General features: G+C 41.5%; 1 protein-coding gene and 1 long non-coding RNA gene across 2 annotated transcripts in view; one reads left to right on the top strand and one right to left on the bottom strand.

Annotated features, from left to right (window-relative positions):
* CEP41 (centrosomal protein 41) overlaps nucleotides 1-366 on the bottom strand; it is a 48,011-nt gene extending 47,645 nt beyond the window's left edge. The window contains exon 1 of the mRNA XM_059396402.1: nucleotides 249-366. Coding sequence (XP_059252385.1) covers nucleotides 249-281 — 33 coding nt within the window. The 5' untranslated portion in view covers nucleotides 282-366. The remainder of the gene's footprint in view (nucleotides 1-248) is intronic.
* On the top strand, nucleotides 246-6,738 carry LOC132015707 (uncharacterized). The gene is made up of 3 exons (XR_009403750.1): nucleotides 246-321; nucleotides 4,493-4,593; nucleotides 6,609-6,738. It is a non-coding gene; the product is annotated as an uncharacterized LOC132015707 (long non-coding RNA).
* Nucleotides 6,739-14,684: the final 7,946 nt, after the last annotated feature.

Here is a 14,684-nt window from a genome sequence, read left to right as displayed (position 1 = left end):
AAGGGGCTGTGTCCTCGCGCACTTCGCGGCTCTGGGCGACAACCGCCGGCGCTCAGCACCGGATCCGGGCCTCAGCTCCGAGTCCCCCGGGCCCGCCCCGCCTCCCTGCGCTCTCCAGACCCCTCCTCACGCCGGCCGCTTCCCGCCTTCCGGCCAGCGGAAGTCGCTAGCTGCTCTTCCCCGGCCACGTGGAGCCTTTTCCGGTGCGCCCGCCCCCTCCGGCTCTCCGATCCGGACCTGGCCCTCACCTCAGGATTCCCAATGTGCCTCCGGACAGACATATCTGCTCCAAACGACCACGCTGGGATTCTAGCCTCACCGGTAGCCTCTAACCCTAGCTTCCTACCCACCCCCCAACAACCTCTCTCGGCCGCCTCCTTACAACCTCTACTCCGATTGGCCTTCTTTCTCCGGCCAGCCAATGGAGGCCCTGTTTACTCTGCCATTGCGGGGTCAAGGGAGAGCGAAGCGCCGCTCAATGGTTGCCACAGGCAACGGGGGACGCCAGCTGCGGAAGCCTTTTGTGCTTTGCGCGGGTCCCCGCCGGCTGCTGTCTGAGCGCGGGAAGAGGGATGCGGGGGGAGGGGTAGGTTAGCGCCTGCGCGTAAGCGGATGCGCAGAGCCCAGGGAGTGGGAAGGGCGGGAGAGCAGAAGGCGGTGAAGGGGGACTTCAAGGGGGAAACAAGTATTTCTAGGTAGTGTGCAGGCACATATGTGACACAGGGCACCCTCCCCTCCTGAGGCCATCTTAAGCAAACATCTGGGCTACTTCTACAATAGGGAAAAGATCTGAGACAGAGTGGTTCAGCAAGAATGGGAATCTCTAGTTTATTATTTTCGGGTTAAGTTAATATGCAAATTATGCAAAATATCATGGGTAAATACAGTAATTATTGTAGCTTTAAAAGCTTTTTAGCTAGCTAGGGAACGGCAGCCTTAATTGCAAAGCGCACACACCATTCTGTGATTCACCATTCATTTAACAGATATTTAATAAGCACCTTATGAGAAAAGCTGCAGTTGGTTTTGTGGAGGATGGGAGGATGACTAAGAACCAGTCCCGTTGTCATGGAAACCATTGTGACTCCTGCCATCAGCTGCCACCTGTTCTTATTCCAGATCTGAAAATTAAGTCCTAGCACCTTTACAAGACTATCACACACACAGTTTGACTTTGGCTCCAAAATGTCCCACCAAATCCAACAAAATTATTTACTTTGACATGGGAGAACAACACAGTAACCCTTTGTCCTTTGCTCTAAGTTGTTTTTCCAGGAATGGAGAAAGGTTACTCTGAACTGTTCATATTCCCTAGCTCTCTGCTTGTGAGTAATAGCAGGGTCTGTGCCGGTGACCCATTCAACAACGTAGCCTCACATGCCCTTGTCCTTTCAGACACTTCAGCCTCCCACCCAGAGGGCCACACCTTAAATGGTGTTGCTTGACCTCCAGGAGTCTAAACTGGCCACAGCTGTCTCTTGCATGTTCATTGTCCGAATTTCCCTCATGTCCTCCAATCCTTTAATCCCTCTAAAATTACTAGTTTTTCATCCCTCCACTAGAATGAGGTAGAGTTTAGAGGCTGCAAAAAATAGGAAGAGGGGCGGTGGGGAGGATATCTTACTATTCAGAGGCTTTTGGACACCTTGCTACTTAGAAGGAATACTTACTGGTGTGGTGTGGAGGTGGGGTGATGATGGAGATGATGGGTAGAATAAACAGGAGAGGAGAGAGTGAGAATAGGATACTAAACTAAAAGGTAGTAAAAAGAGAAAAATATTTTTCAAAGCATGTGTAGTTTAAAGGAACAGTTATATGTGTGCAAAGAAGTAAGGAGTGCAAAGAATTGGAAGGCATCAAGGATGGCTATAATTTTTCCAACGTCGGGACCAAGTAGATGAGTGATAATGCATGAATCAAGTTAAAGAACAATGGAGGTCAATAAATCAAAAGAACAGAAAGTGTAAGACCCCAAATCCTTCTGGAGTAAGAAGCTCGACTTCCATTCTTCACTTCTCTATATGGTCGTTTCCCTTTTTTCCCCAGAGGGTATGGGAATATCAGGTTCGTCTCAGTACTCATGTTGGTTGTCAAATTTGGGCTGCCTGTAAGCATGCAGAGAGATTACCGAAATGTGGGTTTGGGGGTCCAGTTATCAGAGATGCTGATTCTGTGTGTCTAGGGTGAGGGTTTAGGGTTTTAAATACATGTTTCCCACTCCTACTTTTTGATTGTGATGCATGGAGTCCAAGGGCCACACCTTGAGAGGCTCTGCTGTAGAAGAACTTCTTATTTCCCTCGGTGGAATCCTTAGAAAGCTTAAAGCTATAAATCAAAAGGCTTTTAACATGATGAATTTCCCTTCAAGATTCCTTATGGGTATGTAGCAAAACTGCCTCATAATTAAAGCAAGGTGCGTACTGCTAATATGAAAAATAGATAACTGTCATAAAAAGATAATTCATAGAAGAAAAACATTTAATAAACATATGAAGAAACTTCCAACTAATAATGAAAGAAATATAATACCGTGCAGCTAGATCTCATTTTTCAACTAACAAATGGACTAAAGTTTGTGTTCTTCTCTCTTTTTAAAATGATAATGCTCAGTATTGGCTAGTGCATGAAACAAGCATGCGCATACATTGTTAGTGTGATTGTAAAGAAGTATAACCATTTTAAAAAGTAATTTTAGAGTAGGTGTCAAGAAGCCCTCAAATATTAATATTCTCAGAATGTCTTCTAAGGAAATAATCAGAGAGATATGCAATGATTACACCCACAGATGTTTACCGCGATCTTTTTAAAATGATGAAAAGTTGTAACAACTTAAATAATCATCAGTTTAAAAATGATTAAAATAAGTGAGGGCATATCCACAAAAAGTGAAATTATGGAACCATTAAAAAGTAAGTTTCAAGGAATAATTAAGGCTATGGAGAATGATATAAAAGAGAAGTGCTGGAAATAATTTTTTACTTAAAATAATCCTGATTTGCGTGGAGAAACATAAAGGTATCCACAGAAAACATTGAAAAGAAAAATTTAAATGTAAGCCGTCTCTGGATGATGGGATGTGGATTTTTAAAATTCTTTACACTTCTGTGTATTTTGCAGATATCCTTCAGTGACTGTGAATTTAATTTTGTACTTTAGTAAAAAGCCTTCTCCTTCTAAGACACAAAAAAGCCTGATTCTGATTTCAGCCTGAAAATGGTCTGTGGTCTTTGTCTGGGTGGTTTTAGACCTGAGCTGAATTCTGCGTAATTCTGCTCTGTGAAGTGCTCCAGCACTCCCGTTCTTGGCAGTAAAAGACCCTCCAGGCACTTGAGTGAGATCCTTGCAATCAGAGTTGTGATTGCTAAGAGGTTCAAGCTTTGTTTGTAAGAGAAGAAGTTCTGATTCTTTTCTTTAAAAGTTCCTGCTTCCACTGATTAATCTTATTTTTCATGAAGTTAGAAGTGCTCTTGTGAACTTCCATTTGTTTGATGTCTTCTTTTTTAACCCTGTAGGTGTTCCAAAAAGATTTCAGTCTCCGCAGAGTTTGTGGGAGCCCCAGATAGGTTAAGTGGAGCTGGCTTGAGAGTAGTTCATGTTTTAGGTCTGCTGTACTTGGTCTATCCCTTCCCCCCCAGCCTCCCTTCCTGGGAAACCATGTGGGCACGTAGGTGTTGCAGTCGGATTCTCTTCTGAGCCTAAAACCCTCTGGACCCATCTTCAGCCTGAATCTGGCCTCATGCCATCCAACTGTCTCTCCAACCCCCCTCACCCTCAGCTCTCAGCCTTTGCTGATGGGAGCCCAGCACCTTCCCCTCAGATCTGTCTCATGACATTGCTTCTCAGAAATAGGCCTCCGCTCCCTTCCTTGGCTTTATTTAGTTTTGCTCCCTAAATAAAGGACTTCTAGGTTCTTAAGGAAGGAATTCTGCCCAATCCAGTCCAGTTCTGGGGCTCTGTCCCTGTCCCCAAGAAATGGAACTGTACTTGCTGCAGTGAACCCACAAATCCCCAGACAGACCCTACCTTGGGAGAAAGTCCCTGAAGTCCTGGGAACAATTTAGTGTCACTCTGTCTGGTGGTAGAATGTGCCCCAAGGGAGTAGCACACCAGCCTCTGAGTGGAGGGCTGACCCTTGCCTGTGTCCAGCTTAGGCCAGAATTGAAGTGCTTGGCCTAGGCCCAGAGGCACCAGCCATCCCTACAGTCCTTCCCAGGAAATTAATACCCACCTCCCAGGATTTCTCAGGGATCACCACTGGGGACGTTGCTTTTTGGTGAAACAAAATATTGGCATCCTGGTTTTGCTTACATAATGGGGTTGGCATTCCCACATGTGGAGTTCTGCAGCCACCTCTGAGAGCCACCTAGGATGCCCAGCTGTTTGTAGGAAGGGTGTACAATGTCCCTGCCCAGCAGATCTAAGACTTTCTTCACCCACTGTGATCCTATCAGGCCATTCAGTTGTCACATGCCATATTCTGCTTCTACCTTAGGATATATATAGAGCCGCAACTCTCATTCCAAGAGGACTCTGAGGAGCCAACCTGAATCTCAGAATGTTCTGTCTCGGTGGGAAGGAGGAGTCAGCCATGAGGTACCTGTGTCACTTGGCATGCTGGGCAGCTGGAGACCCCCTGCCCATGAAAAGTTCAGTAAATGTGGATCAAGTATTTCAGATGTCCATTTTTCAGAATAAAATTGAATTTCAGAATAATATAGAAACCTAGGTTTTCATGTGAAATCCATAGGCCACCAACATATGACATATAAAACCAAGCTATCATTCCTATCCTTTATGGTTTTTAAATAATCAAGATCATACCCATGGTAAAAGACAAGCAAACATTAGTGAGAGTTTTGCTTTTATTTAAGATGTAGAAACCTGTAGGGCCGTTATTTCTTTCCTATCCGTAAAAGTGAATAATCTACAAAATCTATACATTTTCTTGAATGTATGAACTGAGATCCCAAGGCAGCCACATAACCAAATGCCAAAAAGGGGCAAGCCCGACTAAGGAGAAAAAGGGACACACAAGCTGTTTCTCATTTGGCAGAGCACCGGCAAAAAGGTGTGTGTGATAGATTTGACTATGAGAAATCAAGCTAAAATTTTCACAATTTCCTAAAGGCTGAATTTGGACTAGTGGATCAGTTTAGAACAACTGGGAGCCTGTGATGGTTAGTTATATGTGTCAGCTTGGCTAGGCACAGTACCCAGATATTTGGTCAAGCACTCTTCTAGATGTTTCTATGGGTACTTTTTAGATGAGATTAACATTAAAAAAAAAAAAAGATTTTATTTATTTAGAGAGAGCACGTGCGTGCTTGTGAGCTTGGGGATGGGGGCTGAGGGAGAGAGAATCTTAAGTAGACTCTGTGTTGAGCAGTGTGGGACTCAATTTCATGACCTTGAAATCATGACCTGAACCAAAAGCAAGAGTTAAATTCTTTTTTTTAGGATTTATTTATTTATTTGACAGAGAGAGAGAGAGATATCACAAGTAGGCAGAGAGGCAGGCAGAGAGAGAGAGAGAGGAGGAAGCAGGCTCCCTGCCAAGTAGAAAGCCTAATGCGGGGCTTGATCCCAGGACCCTGAGGTTATGACCTGAGCCAAAGACAGAGGCTTAACCCACTGAGCCACCCAGGCACTCCAAGAGTTAGACTCTTGACTATGCCAACCCAGGAGCCTAATAGATGAGATTAACATTTAAATCAGTAGACTTGAATAAAGCATATTACCCTTCATCATATGGTGGGCCTTATCAATCAGTTGAAGACTTGAAGGGAAAAAGACTCAAATTCTCTGGGGAAGAGGGAATTCTGCCAGCAGATTGCCTTTAGACTGCAGCTGCAATCGTCCCTGGGTCTCCAGCCTGCTGCTCTACTCAGATTTTGGACTTGCCAGCTTCCATAATTGCATGAACCAATTCCTTAAAATAAATATCTTTTCCTCTCTCCCAAATAGGTAGGTAGGTAGGCAGATTTATGTCTGTATTTCTATGTATTTATGTTCATTCAGAGTGACAGACACAAGGAAAGTTTATGTTCATTTCCAAGGTCTTCTACACAGTGTAACTGGTTGCTCAAAAGAAAATGTGGGGTGGGGGAGACAGGAGACCAGAGAGAGCCCCTCCCCTTGGTGGTATAGGTTTACAGGAGGTGACTGCCTGATGTAGGTGACAGGCACAAATCACCCATATCTTGTGACCTTTCTTTTATTAAAGCCAAAAAGTCTTAAGCCACTGGGGGAGGGAAAGCAGACCCTCCTGTCCCCAGGGGAGGCGTAGGAACAAATCTGTCTGCATCTGGGGGAGGGCAGGAACCTTCTCACTCTTCTCACTCTCAGGAACCCAGAAGATATCTATTACTTCGGGGGTAAGGATAGAAGCAAAAACTGTCTGCTCTGTGGTTGGGGTGGGGTAGAGTGATCATGAAAACCTCTTGGGTCCAAGAACCTGCACCAACTGAAGCAGAGGTAGACTACCACTGGGAGAGAAACAGGTACTTCTCTCCTTCCCAAGGCCCACCAAAGACACAAGACAGAGTTTGGTCACCACTGGGGAGGTGACGGGAGGAGGGGAGTAATGCTGAAAATGTCCTATTCTCCAGGCCCAGAGGCACAGGACTTGCCTGAGACTGAGGCTGATTCCAGGAGAATCAAGGACCACAACCTGCCTTCCAACACAGCCTAGCAACAAGCAGCAAGCAGTCTGTTGCCAAGGAGAAGGCAAGACTGTGGAGAGAAACCCCACGGAGTGGTGCAAATATGCAGGTACTGCTGAAAGCCAATGGTAGAGTATTGAGAAAAACCCTCCAGCAACCCATTCCCTACCACACTAAGCACGAGGTGCACGAGGTGCACGAGGTGTTGGGTAAGGACCTCAATAGCTAAGCTCAAACCAGGTCAACTACTGGCTAGATTAACTCAACCCCTTATACCCTAACCCCCCCTCCCTATGGTCCAATAATAGCCTGACAGAAGAGGCAAGCCCCCTTCCAGGCATAAACACTATTGATTTCAGTCTCTACTGGCTTCGCATGTAATGTTCCACATTCAGTGACAAATTATAACAATATAAAAAGATAATAAAAATGGGGAGAGAGCTTATCAAGTGAAAACAATCAACAGAACTAGATCTTAGCAATAAAGATCTATCAGAAAGGAACTTCTACATAAGTATGGCTAATATATGAAAGGTCTAGTGGAAAAAGTAGAAAACATGTATGAACATATGGGGAACTGGGGCACAAAAATGGAAACTATAAAAAGGAAATAGAGATAAAAATATATAATGTCAAAGATGAAGAATTCTTGTAGTTTGTTCACCAGAAGACTAGATACTGTTGACAAAAGCATGAACTTAAAGATACTACATTAGAAATCATCAAAAACGAAACACAGAGAAAAAGATGGGAAAGGAGGGTACAGAAGATAGAGGGTTGTTTTTTTTTTTAATTTATTTTTTTTAAATATTTTTAATTCATTTATTTGACGGACAGAGATCATAAGTAGGCAGAGAGAGAAGGGGGAGCAGGCTCCCCACTGAGCAGAGAGCCGGATGCGGGACTTGATCCCAGGACCCGGGGATCATGACCTGAGCCAAAGGCAGAGGCTTTAACCCACTGAGCCACCCAGGCACCCCAAAGATAGAGTTTAGAGCTGTGGACAATATCAAGATGATAGACAATAGGGCAAAAGAAATATTTTAAGATAAAATGGCCAGTATTTTTTTTTTTAATTAATGAAGGACAATGCTACAGTTTGAAGAAGCTCAGAGAATCTTAAGCAACATAAGTACACCAAACCAAAATCAATATAAAACCCACTTACAGACACATCATAGTCAAGTTGGTGAAAACCAAAGATTTTTCTTTTGAGAGAAAATCTCAAAGACAGCCAGAGAAAAACATTACATACTGAAGAAGAAAGATAAGTTTATGGCAAACTTCTTGTCAATAACTATACAAAGTAGAAGACAATAAAGAGACATCAAGTGCAGAAAGGAAAATAGAAATGTTTTTCTGGAATTCTATGCTCAGTGTAAATATATTTTTAAATGAAGATGATATAGACGTTCTCACACAAAAATTGAAGGAATTCATTGCCAATAAACCTGTATTACACAAAAGGCTAAAGGAAGTTCTCTGGCAGAAAGAGTACAGTACTAGTGAAAATTTGGACATACACAAATGAGGATAAATATAAGAGATATTTCCCTTTTTGTTTTCTTTAAAAGAAAATTTACATAGTAGCAATGTATTGTGAGATTTATAACATGTAAAATTAAGATGTATGACAATAATAGCTCTAAGCTATTTTCCTTGGGAAAGGAAATTGAGGTCTACTGTTGTAAGGTTCTTAAACTATTCATGAAATGGTTCATTATTTCAAGGAAGACTGTAATAAGTTTAAGGCATATATTGTAAACTCCAGAGTAACCACTTAAAAAAGAATTGTAGCTAAATAACCAATGGTGAAGATAAAATAGATAATAATAATACTCAATTATCCCAAAGAAAGCAGAAAAAAGAAGAATACAGATGATATGGAACAAATAGGAAATGCATAGCAAGATGTTCGGTTTAAATCCAACCATATCAATAGCTAAAATAAATATAAATGGTCTAAACCAGGGCGGGGGCCTGGTCAACAAACTGACCCTCAGCTCAGATCTCCTGTTGCCTGTTTTTGTAAAATACGTTTTATAGAATCACAGTCTCATTCACTGATCTAGGTATTGTTCTGGCTTCTTTCCTACTACAATGGCAGAGTCCAGAGACTGGATGGCTAACAAGGCCTGAAATATTTACTAGCTGGAAAAGTTTGCCAGCCCTTAGTATGAATACCCCAGTTAAAAGGAAAGATTGTCAGATTAGCTAAAGAAAACCAACTATTTGTTATCTACAAGAAATATACTTTAAATATAAAAATAACTTTTGGTTAAAAGTAAATGGATAGAAAAAAACAGTATCATGTAAACACTAATCAAAACAAAGCTGGCCTAGGGAAATTCAACAAATTTGAATAAATGGTGCTGTGGAAACTCAGTATTTATACACAAAAGAATGAAGTTGAACCTTACACCATATTCAAAAATGAACTAAAAATGAATCAAGACGTAAATGGAAGAGCTGAAACTATAAAACTCTTAGAAGAAAACATGGGGGGCTATCTTTATGACATTGGAGTTGGCAGTGATTTCTTAAATATGCCACCAGAAGCTCAGACAACGAAATAAAAAATAGTAAGTTGGACTTCAAAATGAAAAATGTGCTTTGAAGATCACTGTCAAGAGAGTGAAAAGATAACCTCCAGAATGGGAGGAAATATTGGAAATCCTATATCCACTAAGGAAGTAATATCCAGAATACATAAAAAACTCCTATTACTCAACAACAACAAAACAAACAACTCAATTTTAAGGGCAAAGACTTGAATAGACATTTCTCCAAAGAAGATCTACAAGTGGCCAATAAACATCTGAAAAGATGCTCAGCATCATTAGTCATTAGAGAAATACAAATCAAAACTACAGTGAGTTACCACCTCATACCCAGTACAAGGGCTATTAGAGAAAGAAAGAAACAAAGAAAGAAGAAAGAAAAGATAAAAGAAAGGGAGGAAGGAAGGAAAGAAAACATCTTGGTGAGGTTGTGGAGAAATTGGAAGTCTTGTGCTGGTGGGAGTGTAAACTGGTGCAGTTGGCTGTGGGAAAACAGTGTGATGGTTCTTCAAAAATGTAAACATAGAGTTACATATGACTCATCAATTCCATTCCTAGATATATACCCGAAGGCTTGAAAACAGGGACTCAGACAGATTATCTGTGTAATCTGTCTAGTGTAATTCACACTAGCCAAAAGGTGGAAACAACCCAAGTGTCCATCAGCTAATGAGCAGATAAACAAAATACGCTATATACATACTTTAAAATGTTTAAAACTATATACTTCCCATTATGTATATTTTTTCACAGTAAAAACAACACAAAGCAAAAGCTAGACTGGCTACATTAATTTTAGACAAAGTAGACTTTAAAACCTTTCAGTGAGTCTCCACAGTTTATGGTCAAAGTCCATATCCTTTAGATGACATGCAAGACCTTAGAAATTCTGTCCTCTGCTTACCATTTCATCCCAGTTTCTTACCATAGTAAGTGCTTTAGCCATTCTGAAGTACAGAATAGCTTCAAATATGCCTCGTTGTCTCTTGCCTCTGAGTCTTTGTGCCTCTTTGGAAAGTCTTTTTCTCACCCTTCACTCTTCCTTTGGGATCAAAATGGAAAGCATCCCTTTTTTTCCTTCCTTTCTTTCTTTTTCCTTCTTTCTTTTGATTTTATTTATTTATTTGAGAGAGAGAGAACAAGGGGGAGAGGTCAGAGGGAGAAACAGACTCCCCACTGAGCAAGAAGCCCGACATGGGGCTAAATCCTGGACCTCCAGGATCATGGCTTGAGCCGAAGGCAGTTACTTAACCAACTGAGCCACCAAGGTGCCCCGAGACTGTCCCTTCCTGAGAGCCTTCTCTTAACCCCTACCCTATCCCAGACTTTGAGAGGTGCTCTTTCTAAATGGCACACAGTATCTATCACACTGTGCTATGATGGATGATTTCCTTGCCTGCCTCCTTTACTACTTTGTCAGCTCCTTGAAGGCAGGGATACCATATCCTACTGTTTAAATTCCTAGTGCTGGCTATGGTGACTAGCATATGGTGGGCACACAACAAGCATTTGTCAAATGAATCAAATTCTCTGACAGTGGTCGTGGAGATATATGGGAGACCAAAACACAGGATGTCTTCTCCTTCATCACACTGGTCATTTTTTCCTTTTTTTCTGCTGTCTAGTACATCAATATGTAGGGAATAATCATGAAGCATCTCCCAAACTGATAATAAATATTATTCTGTGATCGTTAAACTAGTGAAATCCACACACAATGGATGTGAATACATGTCTGCAAATGTCATCCTAAGAAACAGGATGTAGCAGCGCCTGGAAATTTAATCAAGGCATGACGGAATGTGGAGGAAAGCTGTAACATAATCAATGGGCTTAACAGCTGAAGAAAGAATATGTGAGCAGAAGGGGGGTGGTCTGTAGGGAGTGCTGAAAAGCAGAGCCAAGGAACAAACATTTGTCATTATGTCTCCAGCCCTGTCAAGGGAAAGAGTTGTTTTTTGACCGTTAGACACAAATATGCAATCCACCCTCTATCCCTATGGATGCCACAGAGCTCATCCAATTCCCCCCACTTTGTTCTGATTTCATGCTCACAAACAACCTCTGGATTATAATTTGGCTTCCCATGTAGAGTTTCCAACAGGAGAGAATGCGCTGACCAGTCAACATGGACATCTGGTTCATTTGGCAAGGACTGTCCTCTTTGTATATGAATGCATTGGTGTTCTGGTTTATACATCAGTCAGTTCATATACCCCAGGGGCTAGAGAGGTGCTCATTCTCCCAGCTCTCACTGAGGCTGCCAGTGAGGTCCTGCTCCCCTTTGTTTGCACCTTCACTCAGCCCAGGCTGAGGACAAAGTATCTCGAATCGGCCACATCTCCTCCAGATTCGAGCCCATCTTGCTTCAGACTTAGTCTTCCTCACAGGAAAAAAAGAAAAGGGCTTCGGACCCACAATCTGTGCTGATGTGCAGGATCTTTCCTCAGGATTCTCTCTCTTCTTCAGAAATACGGCCTTTGCTGAGGAAACAGTTCTTATCTCCCCATACCACAATTCCTAGCCCATGTGTTTATTTACCTTAGTAATCATTTCCAAAGGCTGAGGATTAGGAGGAATACTTTCAGAGAACACGGTTAGAGCTGAGCTGAGTCTGGCAAGGGCTTGCCCTGGCAAGGGCTCAGGTACGATAAAAATGGAAGAAGAAAAAGGAGACCAGCCTCTACCTGGTTTGGTTAGTCTTGTTGAAATGCATGCCTGGACAATTTCTGGAAACCCTAAGGCCTCAACTCATGATTTTGGTAGTTCTGTGGGTGTTCTTGGGGAAATTTGTCTCAATGGGCTGATTTGAGTTTTAGGAAAAGTTAGGGGCTGAGTGAGTGGAACCCCTGTAGAAAGTGCCTAATAGATGAAGGCTGGCCTGGAGAGAGGCCTTGAATACATTTTCAGGCTGACAGGAAGAGCCACAGAAAGTAAAAAGGAAGGAAGACAGGATGGGTGAACACTACTGTAAGAAAAAAAAAAGAAACCCTGAAAATTTGAATTTGGTGGAAGGAATTAAGCATTTATCCTTCCTTTCTAGTAGGAGCTATATTTCAAGGTACCAGTTAACCCTAGCTGATAAGGAAAAGCCCCACCAGAAGCATTCCTGCATAGAGGTAAGAAGGAATTACACAATAAGGAAAACAATATTTTGGAAACTCTAATGAAAATACAGATTCAGGCAAGGAGCTTCAATTGATGTTAAAAAAAAGTGTTTGGTGGATGGTTATTTGGGGAGCTGAGACATGTGTAGTGTGGAAGCAATATATCACAGAAAGCTTTCCAGTGGCAAGGTGGAAAAAAAAAAAAACGTGCAATGAAGAAGTCAGGCTGTCATCACTCTCATATCCTGGGATCAGACTTAGTGTTACTAATAGACACTCAACCAGATATTATGTGTCCTCTGCTGTGACTCAATATGGAGTATACAATAAAACCTATGATCTGTTCTAGACAAATACAATTAACTGGAATATATAGTTTAGATATAACTTTTATTTTATATGAAAAGCAGAAGATGGAAGAACAAGCTGAACAATATTATATGGAAGCAGTCAGACAAATTCGGGGGGGTAGGGTATTCTGTAAGACACATGACCTGGCATCTTCAACAGCCAGTGTCCCGGAAAAGGGACTTAAGATATCATAAGATGTGTTATATGGATGGCCTTGGGCTCGATACAGATTTGGGCAAACTGGCTGGAAAGAACATTGTTTAAACAAATGGGGACATTTTAATATGGATTGAGTATTTGAGTATTAGATGAAATGAAACTTTCAGAAATCATAAGGTGACTGAAAAGAAGGTTTCCAAGGGTATAGTTAGCGATATGCCATTTTGGCTAAAATCTTACATACTACATCTAAGCATAGAAAAAGATCCACAAAGATGGTAATGTTGGTATTGAAATACAATTGTTTTTCTAAGATATTTTTTATTGAGGTATAATTCATATACCATAAAACTCGTCCTTTCAGGGTATACAATTTAGAGGATTTTACTGTATTCATAGGGTCTTGCTACTATCATCACTGTATTGTTCCAAAACAGCTCTGTCACCTCCCAGAAAAGCCCCATACCTATGAGTAATCAGCCCCTTAACTCCTTTTCCCTGCCTCTAGCAAGCAACAGTCTACTTTCTGTCTCTATGGATTTGCTTATTATGAATATTGCGTATATATGGAATCATACAGTATGTGGTCTTTTGTGTCTGGCTTCATTCACTTATAATGTTTTCAAAGTTCATTCACATTGTAGCATATATGAGTAGTACTTCATTCCTTTTTATGGCTGAGTAATATTACATTATATGGATATATCCCATTTTATTTATCTGTTCGTAGGTGGATGGACCTTTGGGTTGTGTTAACATTTTGGCTATTAGGAATAATGCTGCTATGAACATTTGTATACAAGTTTTTGTGTGAACATATGTTTTCATTCTTTTGAGTATAAACCTGAGAGTAGACTTGTTGGTCACACGGCTTATATTTGGAGGAAATGCCAAACTGTTTCTCAAAGGGCTGCGCCATTTTACATTCCCACCACCGGTGTATGAGGAATCCAATTTCCCCACATCCTCTACAACACGAGTCACTGTCCAACTTTTCTATTACAGCTGCCGTACTCTGCATGAGGGGGTATCTCATTATGGTTTTGCCATTCATTTCCCTGATAGCTAACGGTGTTGAGCATCTTTTCATGGGCTTATTTGCAATTTGTATACCTTTGTAGAAGTGTCTAAGTTGGTTGCCAATTTAAAAATTAGGTTGTCTCTTTATTATTGAGCTGATTCTGGATACTAGACTCTTATCATTTGTATGATTTGCTAGTATTTTCTTACATTCTCTGGGTTGTTTTTTCATTTTCTTAATGGGTGTGTTTGTGTTTTGAAGCACTAAAGGTTGATAAAGTCCAACTTAACTATTTTTTTCTTTTGCTCCTTATGCCTTTGGTGTCATATCTTAAAAACTGTGTCTAATATAAATTCATGAAGATTTAGCCCTACGTTTTCTCCCAAGAGTCTTAGAGTTTTAGCTATTACACTTAGGTCTTTGACTCATGTTGAGAGTTTTGGTATACAGTATGAGGTAGGTGCCCAACTTCACTCTTATACGTGGGTATCCAGTTTCCCCAGAAACATTGGTTGAAAGGACGATTTTTCCCCCCACTGAATCGTCTTGGCACCCTTATCAAAAATCAATTGACTGGGGCGCCTGGGTGGCTCAGTCATTAAGCGTCTGCCTTCAGCTCAGCCCCTGATCCCAGGGTCCTGGTTTCAAGCCCCGCATTGTGCTCCCTGCTCAGTGGGAAGCCTGCTTCTCCTCTCCAACTGCTTGTGTTTCCTCTCTCCCTGTCTCTCTCTCTCTGTCAAATAAATAAATAAAATCTTTTTAAAAAATCAGTTTACTGTAAATATATGAGTTTATTTCTGAACTCCGAATTCCGTTTTATTCA

Source organism: Mustela nigripes, chromosome 4, assembly GCF_022355385.1.
Source record: "Mustela nigripes isolate SB6536 chromosome 4, MUSNIG.SB6536, whole genome shotgun sequence".
Classification (NCBI taxonomy): Eukaryota; Metazoa; Chordata; class Mammalia; order Carnivora; family Mustelidae; genus Mustela; species Mustela nigripes.
Note: the sequence above shows the minus strand (reverse complement) of the source record. Positions and strands in the feature narration are given on the sequence as shown.